The 25000-nt window shown below is 47.7% G+C and overlaps 2 protein-coding genes and 1 long non-coding RNA gene across 6 annotated transcripts; 2 read left to right on the top strand and 1 right to left on the bottom strand.

The window, feature by feature from the left end:
- Positions 1-1703, top strand: LOC121307801. Its single transcript, XR_005948393.1, has 3 exons — positions 1-30; positions 166-267; positions 792-1703. It is a non-coding gene; the product is annotated as an uncharacterized LOC121307801 (long non-coding RNA).
- Positions 1704-1867: 164 nt separating this feature from the next.
- LOC121307855 (phospholipid transfer protein-like) lies at positions 1868-12842 on the bottom strand. 4 transcript variants are annotated; one of them, XR_005948395.1, is made up of 17 exons: positions 10141-10319; positions 9081-9200; positions 8573-8672; positions 7689-7817; positions 7123-7278; positions 6909-6972; positions 6599-6662; positions 6379-6470; positions 5712-5888; positions 5421-5480; positions 4872-5036; positions 4644-4711; positions 4295-4337; positions 4137-4200; positions 3882-3958; positions 3313-3739; positions 1868-3234 (listed from the first exon to the last, which is right to left on the bottom strand). XR_005948395.1 is itself a non-coding variant. In XM_041240157.1 (16 exons), exons 2-16 carry the CDS (start codon positions 9187-9189, stop codon positions 3644-3646), a joined length of 1464 nt encoding a protein of 487 aa, XP_041096091.1. In that variant the 5' UTR covers positions 9190-9200; positions 12739-12842; the 3' UTR covers positions 1868-3643. The 4 variants fall into 4 exon arrangements, 3 of the variants coding, with proteins under 3 accessions (XP_041096091.1, XP_041096090.1, XP_041096092.1); XM_041240157.1 differs by lacking the exon at positions 10141-10319 and adding an exon at positions 12739-12842 and having other exon boundaries at positions 1868-3739; XM_041240156.1 differs by lacking the exon at positions 10141-10319 and adding an exon at positions 12577-12648 and having other exon boundaries at positions 1868-3739.
- A 2412-nt stretch (positions 12843-15254) lies between these two features.
- Positions 15255-24613, top strand: LOC121307822 (mRNA (2'-O-methyladenosine-N(6)-)-methyltransferase-like). Its single transcript, XM_041240106.1, has 12 exons — positions 15255-16849; positions 19288-19429; positions 19757-19881; positions 21478-21597; positions 21687-21841; positions 22223-22377; positions 22588-22735; positions 22838-22921; positions 23097-23196; positions 23623-23785; positions 24055-24227; positions 24512-24613. Exons 2-12 carry the CDS (start codon positions 19303-19305, stop codon positions 24611-24613), a joined length of 1452 nt encoding a protein of 483 aa, XP_041096040.1. The 5' UTR covers positions 15255-16849; positions 19288-19302.
- Positions 24614-25000: the final 387 nt, after the last annotated feature.

Below are 25000 nucleotides of genomic sequence, written 5' to 3'. Positions count from 1 at the left end.
GAGTGGTTTGTGGAGTCCCTGCAACAGCAGGTAGGGAGTGATGCTTCTCAATGACCCCTGTGTGTGGTCTGGAGCAATGCTTCTCAATGGCTCCTGTGTGCTGGGGTCTGGCCTGGCCCCAGTCTGCAGGCTGTGACCGTGCTGTTGCGTTGCTGTGTCTCTCAGGTGCAGGTGAAGCGTCGGACCTGGCTGTACAACAATGGGCAGAACCAGCAGGTGGGCGGCTTTGTCAAGGAGTTCTCCAACATTGCCTTTCTCACTGTCAAGGTAAACCCCTTCCATCAGACTGCTGGAGAGCAGGCAGTGTGGGCTAGAAGTTAGAGCTCAGGGACTGGGAGGGAATCGCTTGTGGACAGGACTGAGGGACTGGGAGGGAATCGGTGCTGGACAGGACTGAGGGACTGGGAGGGAATCGGTGCTGGACAGGGCTGAGGGACTGGGACTGAATCGGTGCTGGACAGGGCTGAGGGACTGGGAGGGAATCGGTGCTGGACAGGGCTGAGGGACTGGGAGGGAATCGGTGCTGGACAGGGCTGAGGGACTGGGAGGGAATCGGTGCTGGACAGGGCTGAGGGACTGGGAGGGAATCAGTGCTGGACAGGGCTGAGGGACTGGAAGGGAGGCAGCATGGAATAGAGTTAAGGGACAGGGAGGTAATCCGTGTTGGTTAGGGACAATGGATCCAGTGGTCCGGTGGTTAGAGCTGATGGTCTGGGTGGAAGCGTGGCTCACTGGTAGGACTGAGTAGTAGCTTGTTCTGCCACTAATGTGCTGTTTCCTGTATCTTATAGGGAGCGGGACACATGGTCCCCACAGACAAGCCCATTGCTGCCTTCACAATGTTCAGCCGTTTCCTGAAAAAGCAGCCCTATTAACGAGGGACCTGACCCCTGCCAGCCGGGAACGAGAGACACCCAGCCACCCGGCCGGCACACCCCTCCTTCAGGGCACCTTTCCACAGCACCTGCCCACAGCACCTGCCTTTTCTTCATTCGGAATCCATCTAGTCCTCTGTCGGTGTCATAGAACAGAAATCTTCTTTGCTACATTGTAATTCACACAAGCTGACTCGGTGACCGTTTTTTCAGTTGTTGAATGGGAAGCATGTGACAAGCATTGCAGAAAACGTTCCAAACAACTTGCACTGTGTAGGCTTCAGGGTCCCTACTTCTACCCATTGCATGTGATGTTTCTGTGCCATCTTGTAACCAGTTCAGCAGTATTAAAGGCTGCCTTTATAAAGAGGGACCACTTCGTGTTGGTTTGAGTCCCCTTGCTTTGCTGGTTAGCTGCTTTTTAAGGCAAACCTGTGATCTATAATCAGTGTTTCAGCTACATCAACCCAGAAATTTTTGTAGGTCTCATTTCTTTATGTTCTTATCAAATCACTGTGTTGATAATGAGTGTGACTGCCGAAGCGTTGATGCCTGTGGGAGTGTGTAGCAACTCGGGAAGCGTGTGGCACTGTAACCCGAGAACCATTTGAAATCTGTTTATTTCCACTGAATGACTGCGAGATCAGCGTATAATAGGGGTTGAATCCCTCTTTTCAGTTCTAATAAAGATAACAAGCTGTGCATTATTTTTTTAATGAGATGTTTTGTCTTTTGCTCTGATTTGTTTTGCTCAGGGATGGGATGTGTCTGACCTTTTTTCCTTCTGTTTAAATTTGTTTTTGATTAAATATTTTCATCTCCCTCCAAGCTGTGTTGCCTGTCAGTTTTCTCCTGTCCCAAAATCCTCCTGCTGCAGTACCTGCAGTACGCTTTGAGATGTGTACAGAGGGATATTGGATAAGCTTAGCATTTTAAAATGATTCTTCTTCACTTACACACACAACTGGGAATAAAAGAAGTCTTTGAAAGTGTAAACTTGAATACATTTTATTTGACATTTTGTTTTCAACTTGGTTTTAGTAAAGAGAAAATGATGGAATGACAGTTGAACCTCTTTCACACACTCTCTTCCTGGGTTACTCTGATGGGCTGAGCAGCAGCAGCAGTTAATAAAGAAAAAACTTTTTTGAAAACATTTTAAAACACACAGATATATGAATTAGCGCATGACATCATCAGCTAAAATCATTAACAAGGCTGATTGCAGGGATATAAAAACAACAGTATCTGTGCATGTCAGGGAGAGCTCTGAATACAGCACAGCTAGTGCGGGAGACAGGGAAGGGATAGATGCAGGGTCACAGGAGAGAAAGTTCAGGGGTACCTCTGAATACACCACAGCTAGTGCAGGAGACAGGGAAGGGACAGATGCAGGGTCACAGGAGAGAAAGTTCAGGGGTACCTCTGAATACAGCACAGCTAGTGCAGGAGACAGGGAAGGGACAGATGCAGGGTCACAGGAGAGAAAGTTCAGGGGTACCTCTGAATACAGCACAGCTAGTGCAGGAGACAGGGAAGGGATAGATGCAGGGTCACAGGAGAGAAAGTTCAGGGGTACCTCTGAATACACCACAGCTAGTGCAGGAGACAGGGAAGGGACAGATGCAGGGTCACAGGAGAGAAAGTTCAGGGGTACCTCTGAATACAGCACAGCTAGTGCAGGAGACAGGGAAGGGATAGATGCAGGGTCACAGGAGAGAAAGTTCAGGGGTACCTCTGAATACACCACAGCTAGTGCAGGAGACAGGGAAGGGACAGATGCAGGGTCACAGGAGAGAAAGTTCAGGGGTACCTCTGAATACAGCACAGCTAGTGCAGGAGACAGGGAAGGGACAGATGCAGGGTCACAGGAGAGAAAGTTCAGGGGTACCTCTGAATACAGCACAGCTAGTGCAGGAGACAGGGAAGGGACAGATGCAGGGTCACAGGAGAGAAAGTTCAGGGGTACCTCTGAATACAGCACAGCTAGTGCAGGAGACAGGGAAGGGACAGATGCAGGGTCACAGGAGAGAAAGTTCAGGGGTACCTCTGAATACAGCACAGCTAGTGCAGGAGACAGGGAAGGGACAGATGCAGGGTCACAGGAGAGAAAGTTCAGGGGTACCTCTGAATACAGCACAGCTAGTGCAGGAGACAGGGAAGGGACAGATGCAGGGTCACAGGAGAGAAAGTTCAGGGGTACCTCTGAATACAGCACAGCTAGTGCAGGAGACAGGGAAGGGACAGATGCAGGGTCACAGGAGAGAAAGTTCAGGGGTACCTCTGAATACAGCACAGCTAGTGCAGGAGACAGGGAAGGGATAGATGCAGGGTCACAGGAGAGAAAGTTCAGGGGTACCTCTGAATACAGCACAGCTAGTGCAGGAGACAGGGAAGGGATAGATGCAGGGTCACAGGAGAGAAAGTTCAGGGGTACCCTGCAGACTCTGCTGCCAAGTAGTCTTTGCACCCTGGCTCGGGGGTCTTTGCTGTTAAGACTTCTACGTTTCATTCTCAATGCATAAGGGATCCCAACCCAGCCAGATAGATAGAACTATCTGCTTAATCAAACATGAAACAGCGAACATTTTGGAAAAAGTTTCACAAAGAATTTCTGCTAATCAGCGGACGTTCGTTGTTAAAGTACCATGTTTTGTTTTTTTTTGTTTTATGTTTTCTAAGCATGAAGTGAATAGTGTTCTGTAGACAGAAACCAAAAAAAAATCTCCTGTTGTTTTAGGAAGTGGAGCGGAGCACCGGCGGCCCGCTCAGTTCGTCAGGCTTTTGGGCTCGGCCCGGTTCCTCTCAATCACCTCCCGCAGACCTTTGCTGAAGTGCAGGTTAGCGCCGATCGTTATGAAACCCTGGGGGGAGAGAGAAAGCCGGGAGCAGACATGTGAAGACTGACGCAGAACAGACGCAATATACAGAAACTAAAAGAGCTGATCTGAGGGGAGGGGAGAGGGGAGAGGGGAGAGAGGGGAGAGGAGAGGGGAGGGGGCTTACAGTGTGGTTTTCCACCACTTCTTCAGTAAAGTCCATTCCCTCTGGCAGGGGGATCTGTACCCCTTTCTTTGTCCGATCTGCAGAGAGAGAGAGATACAGACTCACTACAACAGGCATACAAGTTGAAGTAATTGGTCTTTCTTTCACCTTTCTGCAGGAGCCTTTCCTAGCGAATATTACGCGCTGTCTCAGCAGAAACAGTTGCCACGGTACACAAGGTAAGAGACACACCCAGCCTCCTCTGTTGTGACTTACCGTTAATAATAGGCATGACAGCCAGCTGTAACAAAGTCTTTAGTGGGGTCTGCAGAGGGATCAACTGAAGAAAGAAAGAAAGAACAATCCCTCTTAGTTTATGAATCTTAAACACACCACCCTGCTGATGAGAGTGCTAGCGCCTGCTTTTTACATACCGCCAGCGATTCCAGGGCAGACTGATTGGAGTAGATCTTAAATCTGTCAAACAAAAAACAATTCAAAAAGTGCGTAAGCATTTGTTGCAGAACACTATGGTTTTACTGTACCATGCACGTTCTGGAGGACTGTGTATTTAGCACCGATCTGCTTCCAACTTGTCAAGCAGTTTGGTTTCAGAGACGCAGCAGCACATCCTGTTGACCTGCTTGTGATTCACCCTGGGGATCGGGGGCGAGGTGAAATGCATTGCAGTGGGGAACTGCTGTGTGTGCGTGTGTGCGTGTCAGTGTGTGTGTACTGTATGTGTGTGTTTGTTAGTGTGTGCGTGTGTGCGTGTAACTGCACCTGCGCAGGTCCATGTGGAGCGCCAGCTTCTTGCCCTTCATGGACACTTTGGCGCTCATCTTGCACTCCTAGAAACAGAAACACGATAAAGAAAACTGTGATGGGGACGGGGGACGGGGCACGGATATTTTAATGATCTTAAAGCTTGTATGTCTAATTATGAGGGGAAAGCATGGGGATTCATGGGGAGTCAGGATGGTGTTATTTAGATCCTGTTACAGTGCTCACCATGGTCATGCTGGAGAGCTGGACAGGCTCCTGGCCCGGCGGGAGCAGCAGGATGCTGACCACGGCAGTGACCGACACACTCGTCCCCGAGGGCTTGATGACGCATCGGGGCGCCGTGGAGACCTGCAGCTCGAGAGACATGGGGGCCTCGGCAATGGAGGGGTTCTGGAGAGAGAGAGAGAGAGAGAGAGAGAGAGAGAGAGAGAGAGAGAGAGAGAGAGAGAGAGAGAGAGAGAGGGGAGAGAGAGAGAGAGAGGGGGGGGGGGGGGGGGGGGGGGGGGGGGGGGGGGGGGGGGGGGGGGAAGAGGAAGAAGGCCTAATAGCTGATTAACTCAGGAGTTAACGCTATGAATGGGGTGATTATGTAAATAATAGCTGGTGTTTTATTTCTGCAGAAGTAAAATTATTCTGAACCAGCTGATTAACACTAATCTCAGAATTAAGTATGAAATTAGTGTTCAGTGCATTAAAGTTCAGTTCTGTTCATGCTGCCATTCTTCACTGTCCTGCTGGGAAAGGGTTCTGGTTTTAATACGTCTCTTTCCTTACCAGCAACATGATTGTTCCAAAGTAGGAGGTCCTCAGCAGCATCTCCAAGTCTTTGGGCATCTGAAAAAGCAAACTTGCATTACCCTGACTGCAGTGAAACCAGCCTGATGAGGCCATAGTGAAACTGCCACGACTTCTGCTGTTCAGTTAAATCGCTTCAGCACAGCCACGACTCCCCTCCTGTTGGCCTATCTCCAGGGTGTGAGTTTGTAACCAGCGGCAGTCTCGCGCAGCCCTGCTTTAATCACAGCTTATTTTTCAGAGCCCTGCGGGAGTTGCGTCTCCGCCCACCTTGTCGTGTGAGATGCGGATGTTCAGGACCCCTGCCTTGAAGTAGGAGAGCATGCCACTGTCGAAGAAGTACTCTGAGAGGGACAGGTACACCATGCGGTCGTACTCCCGGATCATCGGCTCCACGGCGTAGTTCACCTGCGTGTCATTCTCGTTCTGGAGCTCATAGAACATGCCCTGCAGGAGAGGGGGCGGGGGGGAGTTAACAGTGACACTGCCTCCCTCATCACTGTGGAGTCATTCTCTTAGAGATCACATTGTCAGCTCACGGTGAGCTAGCTCTCTGTCAGTTTCTTAGAGATCACATTGTCAGCTCACGGTGAGCTAGCTCTCTGTCAGTCTCTTAGAGATCACATTGTCAGTTCACTGTGAGCTAGCTCTCTGTCAGTCTCTTACAGATCACATTGTCAGTTCACTGTGAGCTAGCTCTCTGTCAGTCTGAACCTTCCAATCTCACCCCTTAGTTCCAGAACCCCAAAAATACTGTGGTGTTCTATAGCATAGTACCAAATATTAGAGTTTACTGGAGTATACTGTTTGAAATACTACTGCAGTACAGGCTGAGTATGCTGTCTACTTTTGCACACTAACTGAAACACACACACACTCACACACACACAGGTTTGTTTATAGTGTCTCTGAGGACTTTGCCTCCATCTCTGCATACCCTGAAGTTCATGTCGAGGTTCTCAGAGGTCACCACGGGGTCATTGAGGAGGGAGTAATCAATCCCCACGTATTTATCCACCTTCGTCCGAACTGTGGGGGAGATTCAAAGACCAATCACACACTGTGCTGACCTTCCACAGGAGTTCAGTGCATGTTTAAAACTATTCACAGGGGTTTTCATTGCAAGTAAATACAATGCTGTGTACATCGGCACTTACCAGGCACTGTGTCCAACAATGAATTCAACAGCACCAAACCAGCATTGTTTAGGATGGGGCAGATCTGAGAGAGACACAAAGGAGGCAGAGGGTTAAAACCGTGCAGTTCCCCCTGCAAAGAGGTAGGGGGCACTGGGGAGAACTGTGCCATCCTTTCATCTCTGCAGTTATTTTAACATGTGAAGTGCTCTTTTAAGATAGCTGGGTAAAGTTAATGGCGTAAAGTTACAAGGCCTGCGAAAGCCAGTGTGAAAGCAGTCTGAAGAAGGCTGTGCCGTGCAACTGGCAGACTGGGGAGACTGGGGGTTACCTGCTGGTTGAGGAGGAAGCGCATCCCTGTGGTGATGAAGGAGGCCAGCAGGCCATACACCTTCCTGTAGAGAGAAAGCGAACGCTCTGTAAACACCGACTACAATTCAACAACCTTCAGGAAAAAAGTTAATGTGTCAGCACAAGACGCAATGCAAGAACACAGTGGCCCTTAATTATAATTCAAAGATAGAGAAGATCCCAGTGCTTCTTACCCCAGAGTGCCGCTGAACTCAGCACGCATTCTGCCGATGGCTGCGTCGCAGGAGATGTTGGATATTTTGAGGCGCCCCAGGGAATCCTTGGACAGCCTGACAGCCGTGTGGATGTTGACTCCCTCCGCTGAGGCGTTGATCGAACCCGCATCAGTACTGAGGGGTCACAACAGCACTGTTAATGGGGGGAAGATAGCTACAGCTAGGCAGCCTGCAGACACAGCTTTAACACAGGGGCCACTGAAACAGCTTAAATCTGTGGCGCGCTCAAAAAAACCTGTCATACTCCAAGGGTCCTTTGGGACAGGAATAGCCCACTAACTTACCGGCATGCCTCTGGAAGCCCATCTGATCTGAAGCTTGTGGAAATGAATGATCCATTAGAAAAGTCTACCCCTGTATGTTTGCATGGTATTGCTGCAGTCTCAGCTTGCTTTTTTCCATGGCTAAACAATGCATTTCTCCAGAGTTTACCTCTCTGGACTTTCCAAGGCTTGCCTATGCTTTTCCATATGCTGTGTTACAGTTTTGCAAATGATTTTGCAGTGGCTGGCAGGGAGACTCACAAAAACCAGTAGAAGATGCGGCGCATGAAGTTGAGGCTGATGGAGGAGTTGTGCACTTCGAAGACCAGACCAAAATCAGGCTGGAAGCGCAGGTCTGAGGAGGTCAGGTTCAGCTCAGTGATCCTCACACTGCGGGACAAGCAGAGCAAGCAAGGAACATCAGCAGCAACAAGCACTCCCCTTTCCCAATCCTTTTTCCACTCCATTCCCAGCTCCGTTGCCTTAGCTTGAAAGACTTGCAATTGATATTTCACAGGCAGAGTAATTGCTGTGATTGTTCAAATGCTTTCGTTTATTTTTTTTTTTAAAGCCACTTTAATTGACTAAAGGTTTGCTGCCATTGTGAGAAGCTCATTTTAACAGAATGCTGCTGATTGCAATTTTGATTAAATGGGAATTGGAATTGTAATTAGAATTGAAGTTGGAATTGGAATTGGAGTTGGAATTGGAATTGGAGTTGGAATTGGAACTGGAAAAAGTAATTGCCCACGACCCTGACAACGACAATGTAGAAACACAAGAACAAGCATCACAACTGATTCAATACAGAACAGGCTGAGCTGGGTGCAGACCAGCGCAGTGAGGCTTGGCTCCAGGGGAAGCACATCCTTTGTATTTAAAGAGATGATCGATGGACGTGAACACACTGTACAAACAGGCAAAAGATTTCCCTGGTTCTCAGTTATGGTCATATCCAAACACAATTTAACTGTGAATGCTTATACTGTTGCTTGTTCCAGAGCAAAATAATTGCGTTATTTAAATTCTACAACAATATCCAGTCTCCTGTGAGGTCTCGGAGCCTCATCTCATCCCTGCAGCTCTGGGGAGTGTTCCCAGGTCACCAAGCTCGGGATGTCCTGGTGGGCCCGGCTGAGCCTTACTTGTTGATGGTGTATTGGAAGCGGCCCTCCTTCCCAGACAGGTCTGGAATGGTGATGTTCTCCAGCTCCTCCTCTACAAACTTCAAACTCTCCTGCTTCACTGAGGAGAGAGGGAGAGAGACAGTGAGGGCAGAGAGAGGGAGGGAGGGAGACAATGAGGGGAGAGAGAGGGACAGATACAGAGAGGGGAGAGAGATAGTGAGGGAACAGAGAGAGGGAGACAGTGAGGGAGACAGTGAGGGAAGAGAGAGATGGAGGGAGACAGTGAGGGGAGAGGGAGACAGTGAGGGAATAGAGAGAGGGAGACTGAGGGGAGAGAGGGGAGAGAGGGAGGGAGTGAGGGGAGAGAGAGTTAGGGACACAGTGAGGGGAAAGAGAGAGGGAGACTGTGAGGGGAGAGAGAGTAAGAGAGACTGAGGCACAGAACATTATTATTATTATTATTATTATTATTATTATTGGTAGTAGTGTTATTGTATTTGCTGTTGCTAAGATGCCTGTTTCTTACGCAGCTCAAGGCCCTTGGCGGTGATTCGGATCTTGCAGCCGGGGGTGAAAGCGGCCGCCATGGCGATCACAGACACTAGGATGAAGACAGCAGCTCTCCATTGGGCCATGTCTTCTGATTCTGCAGAAGAGGAGAGCGGTCAGTCAAGCAGGGCGGCCAGTCTGAGCGCCACAAACACACACACACACACACGCACACACACACGCACACGCACACACACACGCACACACAGCTTCACTGGAGGTGTTTAACAGAGTGTGTCTGAGTTCCAGCCCTCTCTGCAGGAACAGGCTGGGGTCAGCGCAGCATAAAGAACGTGCATCCTGTCAAGGTCAGCCAATAGGCTACCTCCTCGATGGGCCCCAGGAACAGGAGCCCCAGGCGTTGCTCACAGGCCACACACAGTTCATCCCTAGACAGTCAAGCACACGCTCATAACAAGACTAAAGAAACGACGACGCCCGGCACACAAAGGCTTCCACTAAGAGTCTTTCTCAAGCCACTTTCACCCTGTGCTGGAGGAAAGAGCAGACATGGGCAGGTTGAAACACACACACTATGTGACCAAGAAGCCCCCATTCTTTAAATAAACACACATACTATTATACAGTATTCATAACCACCCCCACACTCACACACTCAGTGACCTACATGTGCATAACATGCATTGCAACGCACTCACTCATCCACAGCTGTTTGACCAGACTGATCCTCCAAAAATACAAAGAACAATAAAACACTGCACACACACACACAAAAACACAGGACATTCATGTGATCTAAACATGCACACGTATGTGTTTATGAATCACAGATTTTCTGTTCCCCCAGAATTGCTACAGCTTGGCTTTGTCGTAGGGACAGCCGCAACTAAGCAGATTTCCTCCATCTCTCTGAGAACGAAGGCTCTGATGCTGACTCTGCACCAGCTCTGCCCCTCGCACAGCACTTCAGTGGGCACTGCTTTACTTTACTGCGGAGTTAAACAAACCCTGCAGTTTATTCTTAAAACACACTCAGAATAAAGAAAAACCCCATCCCGCCTCTCTTCTCTTCTTGCCTTGTCCCGGTTTGCTCAAGTCCTCAATCTCAGGATACCGTACTGGCTGCTTGGCTCTCGTTGATTCCTGTGCTGGAAACTCAGCTTTGTGTCTTGCTTCTGCCTGTGCTGATGTCTTTGTGTGCGAGCAGCAATCGCTATAGAAACTGCCTAGCAGTGAGAGCAGGAGGAGGAGGAGGAAAGGAGGGGGGAGTGCTCAGTTACCCAAATGGTTTCCTGAGTTGGTGACCCAAAGAGCAGAAACAACCCGTATTACTTAAGACTTCAGGAAAAGCAACGCAGGGTACAGACCTCCCACAGCCTCTCCCCACACCCCAGCTGGGAGCTATCAACATCAGTGTCCCAACAAACAAAACAAAGGGTTACTATAGGATACTGCAGGACGAGAAGGAATGTAGAAAAACTAAACTATACTGAAAAAGAGAACTGGATCTGAGAGCCAGCTAATTCAATACAGTCTAGTGTAGAGAACTCAGTGCTGTACAGTTATCTGAGAGCCAGGTAATTCAATACAGTTTACTGTAGGGAACTCAGTGCTGCACTGGGGATCTCAGAGCCAGCTAATTCAGTACGGTGTAGTGTAGAGAACTCAATGCTGCACTGGGGATCTGAGAGCCAGCTAATTCAATACAGTGTAGAGTAGAGAATTCAATGCTGCTGGGGATCTGAGAACCAGCTAATTCAATACAGTGTAGAGTAGAGAATTCAATGCTGCACTGGGGATCTGAGAGCCAGCTAATTCAATACAGTGTAGAGTAGAGAATTCAATGCTGCACTGGGGATCTGAGAACCAGCTAATTCAATACAGTGTAGAGTAGAGAATTCAATGCTGCACTGGGGATCTGAGAGCCAGCTAATTCAATACAGTGTAGAGTAGAGAATTCAGTGCTGCACAGTGATCTGAGACACACATTCATAAGTGTTGGATTTCTTCGAGGAATTCCTCTAACTTTCCCTTTCTTCCTCTAACAGATCATTCTCCACTGTTGGCTGGGGTTCAGAGAAGCTGATGTTGCAACAGTATAGGATACCAGGAACAGTGTGGGACAGCAGATCAACAACTTTAGTGGAATAACCCAACCTAATACCCAACACCATTAACACACACACGCACACGCACAAACATGTGCATAGACACGCACACGCACACACGCACACATGCACACACGCATGCATAGCCCCCCCCCCCCACACACACACACAACCCCTTCACAAGGTCAATCAAGACACTGCTGTTGGCTTCAGTTGAAATACAGAACCCTGATATGAACGATGGGGCTCCAGGTCAGTGTGTAACTCACAACCCCACATGCTGAAAAGAGCCAATGGAAGAGCCTGCCATCGCCTGTCACAGAGTGAACAACAAGTTCACTGTTAGGGATACAAGTCAGGTTTGTTCTCTCTGTGCAGGTAGAGCCCTTCCTCCTGCCCCAGAGGAAACAGAACACCAACTCTAGTCTATTCTCTACACTAAGGAGGTGAGGAGACAGTCTGTGTGGGATCTTCAGAGTAGTGTGTATTGATGTGTTCTTGTATTATACCAACAATGCATTACTGCTGCTTTATCATGGCTAACAAGGATTTTTAAAGACTGCCACACGTGTGATGTGACTGATAGAACCATTTGCTGGCCTGTCCTTTGCCATGCTTTTACTATTACATGATAAAGAATTCCCTATCCATTCCACATCCCAACTGGATCAGTGACTCTTCTGATAAGTAAAGCATGTTAGTGTGACATACCTACAGTTCATAGCACACACCCTTTCTTATATTTACCGTCATTCTGACAGTTCAGTATAGTAAAGAATGTGCGAGCAGGTTTCCTTCCCAATGGAAACATTCTCTCTCGCTTGTCTCCCATGGTGATGCTGGTTTTTGATTGATGGATTGATTGTTAAAAAGCCTTGGGCTTTTCCAATGTACCAGAAACAAGCTTTATCAGGAAAGCAAACCAGGTCTATTGAAACACTCACTTCTGTCCAGGGCTGTTCAAACACACACTTCTGTCCAGGGCTGTTCAAACACACACTTCTCTCCAGGACTATTGAAACACACACTTCTCTCCAGGACTATTGAAACACACACTTCTCTCCAGGTCTATAGAAACACATACTTCTCTCCAGGTCTATTGAAACACACACTTCTCTACAGGTCTATTGAAACACACACTTCTCTCCAGGACTACTGAAACACACACTTCTCTCCAGGTCTATTGAAACACACACTTCTCTCCAGGGCTGTTCAAACGGCAGAGCTCTCAGTTTGGTTTTGGCCACTTCCCCAACCCTTACTCCCTCTCAGCCTGTGCACTGAATGTTACTGACACATCCCTTCAGAGAAGTGCCACCGTCATGACAACACAAACACTACCTTTCAAAAAACACATAAAGGGCACTCTGTTCGTGTCCGGGACACAAACTGGGCCAGACTTACCTTTGCCAGTGCCATTGTACTGGTGGGTCTGCTGAGCTGGTGTGAATGAGGACTCCTTTCTGCTCGTTTGAGAGAGAGTCACCTTTGTGCAGCATTACTTCTACAGTAAGCCTCGCTGTTTTACCCAATAGTGCACTTACCCAAGGGACTTGGGATACTTACAGTGTGCTATTTTCAGTCTGCTTCTTGTTCCAGCTTTTGTGAGACGCTCCCCAGGTCTGTGAGTTCAGCTGAGTCGGGTGATCTGTGGCTGGCTGCACTCTGACGGCTGGATTCGCAGGAGTCTCGCTCTCTCTCTATGGGAGCTGTGGTTATATAGGCTGTAGAGACTCTTAGGCTGCAGGATTGGCTTGTATGATTTTAACTGCTATGTGGTCACTTTAATCACAGTAATTAACTTCAGATACATGGAAAGTGCTGGCAGTCAGTCATTCGACGTGTACCTATTGTAATCAGGTACTGCTGAGCTTTCCCTCTCTCTGGTGGGACTAATTAAGCACACAGCAAAACCTGGAATGGCTTAAACTGATCTGCAATGGGAGCCTTAGAGCAAGCACTGTAATTATAGTTTCAAACACCTAACTGACCGATTAGATAGCAAGAATTCATTCCATTTGCTGCAGATAAAGGTTTTTTTTAATACACCCACCTATAACATGTATTCAATTTGTGTACACGGCATGCAAGAGCATCGTAGTGGTTACATTGGTTTGGTTAATAACTCTCTAGAGAAGCTCCCAGATTGTGCAGACGGCAGTGTGCTAGTAATCAGAGCTTATCCAGTGCATAGCAATGCGTTGATGGTCTCCTCCACAAGCCCAGTATCCACTCTCTCATGTAATTGCTAAGGACAGGGTTGAACCTCAAAGCAGCGATGAGATCGTTTGGCAGCGCTAAGTATCCCCCAACAAACCAGTCCCTTTGAAGCCTCTGCCTGTATTTATTATTCCAGTCCCAGAACAGCAGCAGGGCAGGGAGGGCCTGGGGATGAAGGGGAGAGCGGCGAAGCCACAGAGAGTCTGCCTCGCCCAAAGTGGCTCCTTGAAAACGGGGCTGCGGCTGGAGAACTCTCTCCTCCCTGGCACTTTGCACTCAGCAGAGCTGCCAGCTGTCCCTCTGGCTATAAGGCACAGTCCTCTCACTAGGAGTCATGCTGATGAAGGCTCTGTCATCTTCCCGTAGTTTGTAATCAGTTTTACGACCATGTTGTTTATGATGGAGTGTGTTTCAATGTATGGAGGTTTGACCTCCTCAGTGTTTTCTTTTCCTGTGCATGAATCTGCATTCTGTATCTGTAAAAACATGGGTCCTATTCACTGTAATAGTAGGGTGTGTATTCAGTGCAGCAGTAATGAGCCTCGACACATTGACACTATTCCACCAATCTGAGGGCTGCTGTTACCCGACATTGGGAAGAATGTCTCCATGGGCTTGGTGTATTACAGATGAAGGCGAAGGACCTGATAGCACAAGGCAACATCCCCACACTGTTTTCCCAAAGATCCTCAGTCCTGGTTTGAACCCAGGTCTCCGGAGCTGAGATTCTTCACCCGCTGTGCCACCTCCCGTTTGTATTCCAGTGCAGACAGGCACTTACCTATAATTACCATTTTCACAAGCTCATACATCACTCTGCAATTATGCTGTTTGTGTTTTTGCATCACGTTGACATTTTATAGTAAAACAGATATGATGCACTGACATAATACTCTGGTTCAACGCTTGTATACAGTATCCAGAAGTGTCTCCCGGTACAGCCTTAGGCTGCTGAAAGATGGGTCAGCGTTGCTGAAAAGAGGGACGGAGGCTGCTGAGAGATGGGTCAGCGTTGCTGAAAGGAGGGACGGAGGCTGCTGAGAGATGGGTCAGCGTTGCTGAAAGGAGGGACGGAGGCTGCTGAGAGATGGGTCAGCGTTGCTGAAAAGAGGGACGGAGGCTGCTGAAAGATGGGTCAGCGTTGCTGAAAAGAGGGACGGAGGCTGCTGAGAGATGGGTCAGCGTTGCTGAAAGGAGGGACGGAGGCTGCTGAGAGATGGGTCAGCGTTGCTGAAAGCAGGCTGTCAGGAGATGTGTCAGCATTGCTGAAAGGAGGGACGGAGGTGGAGTGTAAGGGTTCACCTGCCAGCAGATATGGCTCTGCTTGGTTTAGTCGATGGCATCACATTGATAACCTAGGTCAAGCGCCCCTACCAGCCTACAAACCCAGAGGGCAGATTTTCCCTTTTCAGTACAAAATGAACCAGAGGCACCTTAAAAAAAGAAGACATTTGTCTTTACCAGACACCTGTTTGATTTCACTGTGTTGCTGAAGACCCCTCACCGTAAGACTGCGGTGACTCCACCACTCCAGTTCTTCTGTTTTAATTACACTACAAAACATGAACTCTGGGACAGTCTGCGTGTCATTGGCTTTTCATGACCTGGCATTTAGAATCAGATCTTAAAGGATGGCTAACCAACATCAATTCCCCTTTCTATAGCGCCTTCATCACATGAATCCCTATGCGCTTCAAAACACGCAACCCCCCCCCCCCCCCAAAAAAAAAAAACAGTTAAACCATTCAATAAAAAAAGAAAACTAATACAGAATGTGATATAATCGAAAGCTGTTTTTATTTACTTTAGATTAAAAAGTGCAACAGTTTTTTTTTTTTTTTTTTTTTTTATTCACAGTAAATGTATAAAAACGACTGTCTCGGCTCCCGTTTTGACCAATGGGCATGAAGTAAACAAGGACTTGTGTGTGCTGAAACCAATCACGGCTACTGTTATCATGTAACCGACATCCAATCCAAAGGACGGGAGCTGGCCTGTTTATGTTTGTGTTAGCCAATGGGAAAGCAGCTGTTAGATTTAACCGCCTCCCCCCCCCCCCAGTAGTTTTGAGACAGCCATTTTGAGTGTGGCCAACCGAGATAACGTAGCACCGTACTACCAAAACAACACCATTAATCGCAGTGTACTATACTGAATTAACGTTATTAAAAGCAAAACGACAGTTAAACTGTGTAATTAGTCACACCCTGTTACAGCGTGTCTTCAAATCAGTCTGTTCCTACATCAGCACTGCTCGACTACCAGCCGCACAGAACCACGTTGATTGAGTGCTGATCTGCTCGTTATTGGAAGGGACTGATATAAAAAAAAAACTGGGTATTTTTGGCTCCTGCGTGCAATCCTAGTTTATCAGTAGACGAATTCCAAATTACACACATTGGTTATTAAAGATCTTAAATATAATCCCAGTTTAGTGGTTTGCTTTGTACTAAAACGATGGCTTAATCGCTTACAACAGATGTACTTACTAGACTATGTTTGTTTATGTAGGTCCAATATTTAATTCGCAATATATATGTATGCATTTTTTTCAAAGTTTATTTTGCAACGGGATAACTAGCGAAATGATCACATGAATTGTATTTATAATTTTCCCAAGATGATTTTAAGCCTATATTTCTTTGTACATTTGTTGGCATTTTGAGATCGCCTGTCTTTTTACACTTCCAGAAACTCTGTTAATTTTGATTGCCAGCTTTTTAAATCTGTTCCCAAAATTTAAACTACGTTAAAAGAAAGGTGAATACGAGAGTATTGTGTTCATGAAACCTGTATAAATAGTTAGTGTGTCTATTAACTCTCTTTAACCTTAAACTCCTAATGTCATGTAAAATTTGTAAATACATTTTTTGCAGCAATTAACTTTACATGTAGTGACGCAAGGTGCTCATACCAGCGTTTTCTAAAGCACAGAACTGCCACCGAACTGGAACAGAATATAATGTATATAGAGATGACCCCCCTGTGAGGTTTCGTGTACCTTCGTCTGATCTGTGAAGATATTTTGTAACAATTTGAAGTCGCCCTGGAGCGGTGATCCAAGTTCTACCGCTTTCTGTTACGGGTTAAATTCGGAATACAAAATGAAAAATGACTGCGGAAAAGCGAATATATCGTTTTGTACACGTTCAATGAATCACGTCATCCAAAGAGTGATCACGGCCATATTAAAAGCTCATTCGTCCAAAGTTATGTTCTTGCTAGTGTAACATACTTGATTCACCACCGTCTTTTACCTACAAACATTTGCCACACAGAAGATGGCTCCCACTGTGGCCAATTAACCGCTGGTGCGCCGAAGAAACAGGCGCATGCGCAGTGCCCAGGGCCGAGTTCCCAATACAAGATGGCGGAGACGGTGGGGAGGAAGAGGCGGAGGCGGATTTGGATCGAGTTCAGCGAAGCCTTTATCGGGTTCCCATCAATCCTCTCAAAGGTAAGGGATTTAACGCACATGGGGGGTAACAAGCACAGGCACAGGTGCAGGAATGCACCGAGAATCCGAATATCCAGTGCAACCGTGCGCATAGCGGCTCGGTGCGTTATAAAAGCGGGATAACCGCAGCGCAGAGAGGAGCGGCTGCTGCCCGGTCGGGCACGCCATCTTGTTTACCACTTCACCCACACCGCCCGCCTGACCGAAGTGCGCGCCTAAAACCTAGTTTCGGAAAAGGAGTCAGTCGGCGGAAATATCGGTCTGTTTCTCGTTTAAACAGCTCGGCGGAGTGCTTCTGTTGGTTGTTAGCGGGAACGCGGGTCCTAGCCCCGGTTTTGAGCCCGTTTTCTCCTCGTACTTCTCTCCGGTTCCGCGGCTGCTCCACTCGACTCTTTTGTTGTGCACTCTGTTTGTTTTCTGGCTGCTTGATCTCCGGGGCGGGCGGCGAGTCAGGCGCATGCGTACCAGCTGAGGCCAGCTTGTTTGACTGCTGGTATTTATATTCTGTACGAAATAGAACAAACGATTGAATTCCTGTATGAAAGCGGGCTTAGATATATGTATCTCTTTAATTGCAATAAATAACATCCATTAATTAAGTGATTCGGTAGTGCCACAAAATACAGACCCGGATGCGGCTGTGTGCACTGTAGTATATGTTTTCCTGAATGAATAATAATAAACACATATATAAATTTGTGTTTCGCAGTGTTTGTTACACATGATCCCATGATCCCAAAGTCCCGAATCTTGTCACTTTCTTAAATACTTATGGAAGTACCTGTTCTTGTGCTTGCTGTATACGGAACTGTGTGTGTGATGTTGATGTGTGCACACGCCAGTGACAGGGGAGGAGCTCCCAGCCATAACAAACGCATTTCCAGTTACACCTGCGCGTTTCTCCCACTCGCCCAGCATGTCGTGGTCTCTCTGCTCCCAGCCAGCTTGAGTATGCTCTATATTTTCATTCTAGTTTGCTGCTGTGTATGCTGCTTATTTACCATTTAGGACAGCCGAATGATGAATCACAGCTGAGTTAACCCCAGCGCTACTGCCATGCACAGAGTACTACGTACCCTGCACAACTGCATTCAGTGCACACATTGCATAGGGTTAACAAGATAGATACTGCATCTATCTATCTCAAAGTGAAAACTGCGTCTACCAGAGATTTATTTTTGTTCTGATGTCTCCCTGACTCTTTTTTAAATGTTGTTTGGTGAGTCATTCTGTTGCTCCGCAGTTCATCTCGTCCCTGTAATGTATTTAATGGTGCTGCCTTGAAAGGCGTTGTGTTGTCCATATTGTTACAGGCAGTGCTGTAGTGGTAAATAATAAAGTGGGTAAACTCCCCTGTTTGGTGCAGTTGAACAGATAGATTGCACAGCTGCATTGTTATTGGCCCTGAGCCAGCCAGAGCCCCCCTGTACAGCTCTTTCCCCTTTCAGGTGATGTTCATGTGAAGTGTCATAGACTTGATGATGCGCTTCACCTGAACAGTTCTGTCAGTGTTCTTTCATGGGCTAGGGTGAAGGCTACTGCAGGTCCAGTGTGCCTAACAGAACATTAACAACCAATCACAGAGCACGCAGTCCAGTGGCCCCACCCCCTGCTTGTGCTGCAGTTCTGACTGAGTGCTCTCAACTGTCGGTCTCGCACGCAGCAACACAACACAGATGCTCACTGTTAAAATACCTTGGCTTTAACCCAGGATTTGCATATCACAGGAGAGTAGAAGTGAGTAAACTCTGTATCCCTTACATGAGAAGTGGGTAAACGCAGTTTAGCTGCGGTTACCCTCGACTACACCGCTGGTTATTACAAAATAATACGATTCCTGTCTAAAAGCAGATTGAACCACAGCAGGTTTTATTAGGGGCTTCATTAGGCACGCCATGGAGATGAGAAGGGCACACAGGCCTGATTGAGCTTACTGTAAAACCTGGAATAACCTCTGCTATGCAACAGGAGTCCCAGTCCATCTGTATATGCCGCAGGCTTGAGCAAAGATGACTTTGCTCAAACTTGCAGATTTGTGTAATTGTAAATGTATTTTTCAGCACAAGACACTGAAACTGTAATGGAAATAAGACTCCTATTGCATAGGAGTTTGATCCATTCCTTGTTTTGCAAGGAGTTTACTATTACCTGAACTTGTTACCTATGCACTGGGGTTAATCAAGCTCATAGTAAAACCTGGAATGGTTGAAACTGCTATGCAATGGGAGTCTTGTTTCCACCCCTGCTATTTAATTAGTATCTCTTTACAGCTCTGAAAGAGTTCACAGTAATAGCACGGATGGCTCAGACTGCTATGCAATGGGAGTCTTAGTGTACAGACCCTTGAGCTGTTGGTAATTTCCCAGGCACTGACATCGGGTGTGCAGTACATTGAAGGCTTCTGTTGACCTGAGCTGTGCTCTTCTCCTTTGCTGCAGGACAGATGAAGAGAGATGTCGCGTGAAAACCACAATATGGTCGGGGGTGACCCCCCTGCACTGGTGATGTCCCCCACAAGCTCTTCCAACCAGGGTCAGCCGCTGTCGCCCATCGCGGCCAAACCAACCCTTGAGTTGCCAGGTAGGTGTCCGAGCCAGCCGAGTGGGAGTGGGCTGCCTAGTTCCACAGACCTACAGCTGGGGAGGAGACGGAATGAGCAAGTAGAAACTTTGAACTATGTTTGCAGCTGCCTGTAGACGACAGTTCTAACAAGTGATGTCTGTAATTGTCTGTAAAAACATTTTTTGGATAGAATTATTTTTGGGAGGGAAGCTGATTTTTCCAGCTTTCATTCAGTATTTTTGTTCTTTCTTGAATTCCAATATAATATAATGTGATGTTATTTGCCAACACTTAACCCCCCCCTCTAAGTTGAAGTGGTGTTGTCTGATCTTTCTGTCTTTTCAGATGACATGATCCAGGCGGGCTGGTCCAAGTGCTGGAGCAAAAGGGAAAACCGGCCCTACTACTTCAACCGCTTCACAAACCAGTCTCTCTGGGAGATGCCAGTACTGGGGCAGCATGATGTCATTGTAAGTTCTACTCCCTCCCTCTCCTAAAGAACAGTGCAGCTTGAGGTTAAACTGTGACTCCAGAAGCCGCCAGCACTGTGCGCAACGGATCCCTGTGTTCCTGTGTGTTGATGCCATGAGATTCTTGTTTCCACCTGTAGGAGATTAGTGGGCTGAGTCAAATGATGGTGATGATGGGACTGGCAAAAAGTACATAGGAGGCTTGATTTAGCTCAAATGTGTGTCTTTTCGTTCACATAGTCAGAAAAAAACAACATATGAATCTAAATGAACATGTATTTATACTAAAGTAATACAAAAATGACTACAAAAGATTTAGAAGTGAGTAGTTTTTCGAGATTTACGATTATACTGTATTTACATGTAAATGTAAAATACGTAAATGTAACTCAAATCAGTCAGCAACTTAAAACAGTAGCACGTTATAATAAGGTCCAATAGTAAACACTTTGTTAGCCCTTTATAGATGATGAATACATAATATATATTGCATAATATGTACTACTCACTTTTAAATCTTTTGTGGTCATCTTTGTATTACTTTAGTATAAATATATGTTCATTTGGATTCATATGTTGTTTTTTTCTGACTTTATGTGAACGAAAAGACACACATTTGCCCGTTTTCCCATTGGAAATAGTGATATTTTGAAATATCACTGTCCTGGTCACAAAAGCAAAGTCTGTGGGGAATAATTGCCATTTTCTATACTTTTGAGGCATAAGCAATTAGGAAATAACACTTGCTACCCAGGAGCGAAAAAAATAATAATAATTGTTGTTACACGGTGTAATTAATCCAACAGCACATCTCCTTCGCTGTTCCCCAGCACTGAGCAACCGAGCTTAGATCGTACCGTCTTTTAAATACTGTTCGACCCCGCCCTTAGCCTCGGCCCCTGTCGCCGTCGTACCCAATCGGCGTACATAGTAACTCCGACTGAGGTACGTGGCACGGCGGCCGCGGACTTCCGCGTTCGGGCGGAGCGAGCGATCTTTCTGGAATTCCCAGACGGTTTGACCTTTCTCTTTTCGCCGGTCTCGTCACGTTTTATGCAACGCCACCAGCGATCGGGAGGATCGACCACAGCTCTGACCCGTTGCACCCCCGTCACACCACCCTTGAGTTCCACTGCATTAGTAAAGACCAGCAGGACTCAAGGCGCTTTACAGTAGCAGCTGTAGCTCTACCCTAGTCCTCTAGCTGACCAGATGAATAATAAGCAGCCAGTAGACCAGTAAGGCTTCAAATCTAGTGCCTAATGTAGCCCAGACCTGTGAACTGTGCAGCTGTCTACGGAGACATGCCACACCTACACTTGTGTTATGTAACCTGCCCAGTGTATTACTGTCTGTAGCTATTGTTTTTGAGGTTCGAGATTCCATCTGCGGAGACCTGAAGTTTGCTTACAGTATTGTTGCGATTGCGTCCTCTACTGTCTGTGGATTTGCTTTGTTCCTGAATAAGACTCTTTTGATTGAAATTACCTGAAGAAGACTGACTGATCATTTTAAATAAGAAATCAAACTTGCTGGGTGCAGCTGCCTGCTGGGTTCAGGTCTCACTGTCCTGTGCTGTTGTGTTTTCCTCTCCAGTCGGACCCCCTGGGTTTGAATGCAGCCCCAGTGGACCCCAGCCTGGACAACGGGCAGCGCAAGAGATGCCTCTCTGAGGAGACAGCGGTGGGAGGAGCCAACAGCTTCAAGAGACCCAAGGTGAGTCACTGCCAGCCTGGGTGCTTTCTCTTGCATTTCCTCTGACTTAAACTCTGGTGTTCAAGGTGTCTCTTCTGATCCTGCGACAGGTGGATATCATGCCAGTGACCCCGATGGTGCCCATCTCCCCCAGCACCCCTGGCCCCCCCGGCACCCCCCTATCTAAAATATGGGGGTCCCCGACGGACGAGAAGCAGCAGCCCCCCTCTGCCGCACCCGCGCCCGCCCCCTACAGACCGACCGCGTGAGTGCTCTTCTGTGTCCACTTGATTGTTTAAACCTGAGGATCACTAATGCCAGGTCTGGGTTGCAGACCCATTCCTCAGTAGAGTTGTTTAACACAATTTGAGATCTAATATATATATATATATAAATTTCATTGGCCCACTTTGCCTTGACGTTGGTCTTCTCCATTACCTTTCCTTTTATTTGATTTATTTTCTGTCTGTTCTTGTTCTGTTTTGTTGGTTGCACTCTGCGTGCGTGTGCGTCATGCATGGCGTCTCTGTGTGGCATGTCACAGAGCAGCACGGGTGCTGTTGTGATGTGGTTGCTTTGATGTGTTTGCCCAGCAGAGGGCTTGTTGTCTGTTCTGTTAGTGAAGCTGCTGCTTGCCCTGTTTCAGGGTGTACTGGGACCTGGATATCCCGACCAACGCGGTGATCAAGGAGCGCCCCCCCTCGGACGCACTGCCCCCCCACCCTGACGTGGAGCTGCAGCGAGCCCAGCTCACAACTAAGCTGCGCAAGCACTACCTGGAGCTGTGCCAGCAGAGAGAGGGTAGGGGCAGCCTGGCACCGTCGCTCACACAAGCAGGGTCCAATCCATTTCCAATTCGTAGCACTGTCAGCTCAATGCAAGCTTGATGGTTATTCAGACTTCCTCACTGCACAGTGGAAGAGCATGTGTCTGTTAGGCTAGTGCTCCTGTACTGTTTCTATGAGCTGTGTGTGTGTATCGTGCCCTCTGACCCTCCTCCAACCTCCCCAGGGATCGAACCCCCGCGGGACTCTTTTAACCGCTGGTTGCTGGAGCGGAAGGTGCTGGACAAGGGGAAGGACCCGTTCCTGCCCAGCGAGTGTGAGCCGGTCATCTCTCCGGCCATGTTCCGGGAGGTCATGAACGACATCCCCATCAGGTCAGCAGGCCAGCTGCACAACTGGATCTTTTATATTCAAAACATCTTGAAATCTTCTCTATGCCTGACTTTCCCTTGTTTTGTCTGTTTTTTTCTCTCCAGATTGTCACGAATTAAATACAGAGAAGAGGCCCGCAGGCTTCTCTTCAAATACGCAGAGTCTGCGAAAAGAATGATAGAGTCTAGGTACGGGTTTCATTTACAATATGGACAGAGTTTCCTATCTCGCCTCCTCCTTCGTTCACGTCAGTGTTCAGTGTGGGAGAGCTGCTTGTTGTGGTTACCGGCATTTCCAACAGGCTCAAGCTTCGTGTTTTCTCAGGAAGTGAAACGCTCTCTTACCCGTCTTGTGTCCGTGTAGGAACGCCACCCCTGACAGCAGGAAGGTAGTGAAGTGGAACGTGGAGGACACCATTAGCTGGCTGAGGAAAGACCACTCCGCCTCCAAGGAGGATTACATGGTAAGAAGAGAGTGAGACACAGACTGGCAGGCAAAGAGTTCAGCACCCCATTGAACCACTCCAGGAGTTAACATCTCCTGCATGCTTCTCCCTTGGTTCTTGCTAATTCTGTGTCATCAGCAATGTGTTGTTCTTGTTAGAAAAGAAGGTGCAAACTCCAATACAAAGTTCTCTCTGTTTTACCCTGATTTTAGTTTGATTTTGCCTAGGATTCCTGGCTTCTCCTTCTATACCATTTAACGTAAGCCAAGTGTTGAACATTCCTCTCCAGTCATTTATAAGATGATGGATGGCTTTTAATGATTGGTTAAAAACACCCCCAGTGTTAAAGTTCAAACATGTTTTAATTCTACATTTGAATCATATAGTAAAATAAACAGAAAGAGATTCTAAACTCGCTCTCTCCCTACCTTCTCGTGGCTGCAGGACCGTCTGGAGCACTTGCGGAAGCAGTGTGGCCCCCACGTGGCAGCCGTGGCCAAGGACTCAGTGGAGGGGATATGCAGTAAGATCTACCACATCTCCTGTGACTACGCACGCCGCATCCGGGACTGCCACAGCACGCTGCTCAAGGAGTGCAACATCTCGGGTAAGCAGGACTGACTGAGCACTGCACCACTGAACACCCTGAACCCACACTGTCCAGCACAGCAAGGGCAACGGCCATGGCCATGAGGGTTAAAGACATTGCAGGGGTCAGAAATGGCTATATAAAGAGAGAGTAATGGCGATATAAAACCAGGAATGCAATGGAGTCTTATTTCCAGCCCTTTCCAGGTGTTAAAGGTGATCTTTCTGTCCAGTCTGTTTGAGATGATATCAGTGTGTTGAATTGGCATGTGGGTTCCCCTCCTACAGAGACAGGGGAGGCCCCCGAAGTCCAGGACAGGCTGGTGTACTGCTACCCCCTGCGCCTCGCCACCCCCTCGCCGCCCCAGCCCCGCGTAGACCTGCACTTCGAAAACGATGTGGCCTGCGTGCGCTTCAAGGGGGATATGGTGAAGATCAACCGCAACTACTTCAGCAAGCTGGTGAGCGCCTGCCTGCTAACCCTGCACTCGCGCTGTGGGTCTGATGTAGATGGCAATGTTTTCATTTTGCATTGTATCTGTAGGTAGAGAAGGAGCTTGTTTTTCATGCACTGTTTTATCTCCTGCAGCGCAGAACACCTGCCTGTAAGATGGCTGCATTGGCACCTGTGTAGCGTGTTGGGGTTGGAGAGCAGTGTGAACGGGTTACCAGCTCAATGCAAGCAGGATGGCATGTCTGTGTCTTGTGTCGCTGGCACCCTTCTCACCCACACTGTCTGTTTCAGGAGCTGCTATACCGGTACAGCTGCATCGACGACCCACGGTTCGAGAAATTCCTTTCCAGGGTCTGGTGCCTGATCAAGAGATACCAGGTGATTGTTTGCTGACAGTCTGTGCGATCCTTATTCACCGACAGCCCAATACCCAGGGAAGAATTTCAGACTCCCATTGCTTAGCACCTTGAGCCCATTCCAGACTGTAGTGCAGACATGCCTGAGCTGAATTAATTTGACACACTGTAGTCACTTGGCCTCATCGCAGCCCTCTGAACTGAATGGGAAGGCAAGGGCTGGAAGAACGTCTTACCATTCAGCTAAAGAGCAAGCCTTCCAGCGGAGCGGTACTGTTTATACGGGTCTCAAGTAGATTGTGAGAATTATAAACTAATCGGCCACTAGGAGGACATCTATTACCTTTTTTATAAAAATAACTTCGGATGAAGGCTAACAGTAAAACCTGCTCTGAAATGTACTCCTCTCTCTCTCTCTCTCTCT

This window comes from Polyodon spathula, chromosome 59, assembly GCF_017654505.1.
Source record: "Polyodon spathula isolate WHYD16114869_AA chromosome 59, ASM1765450v1, whole genome shotgun sequence".
Taxonomy (NCBI): Eukaryota; Metazoa; Chordata; class Actinopteri; order Acipenseriformes; family Polyodontidae; genus Polyodon; species Polyodon spathula.
This window is presented reverse-complemented; position numbering and strand designations above follow the sequence as displayed.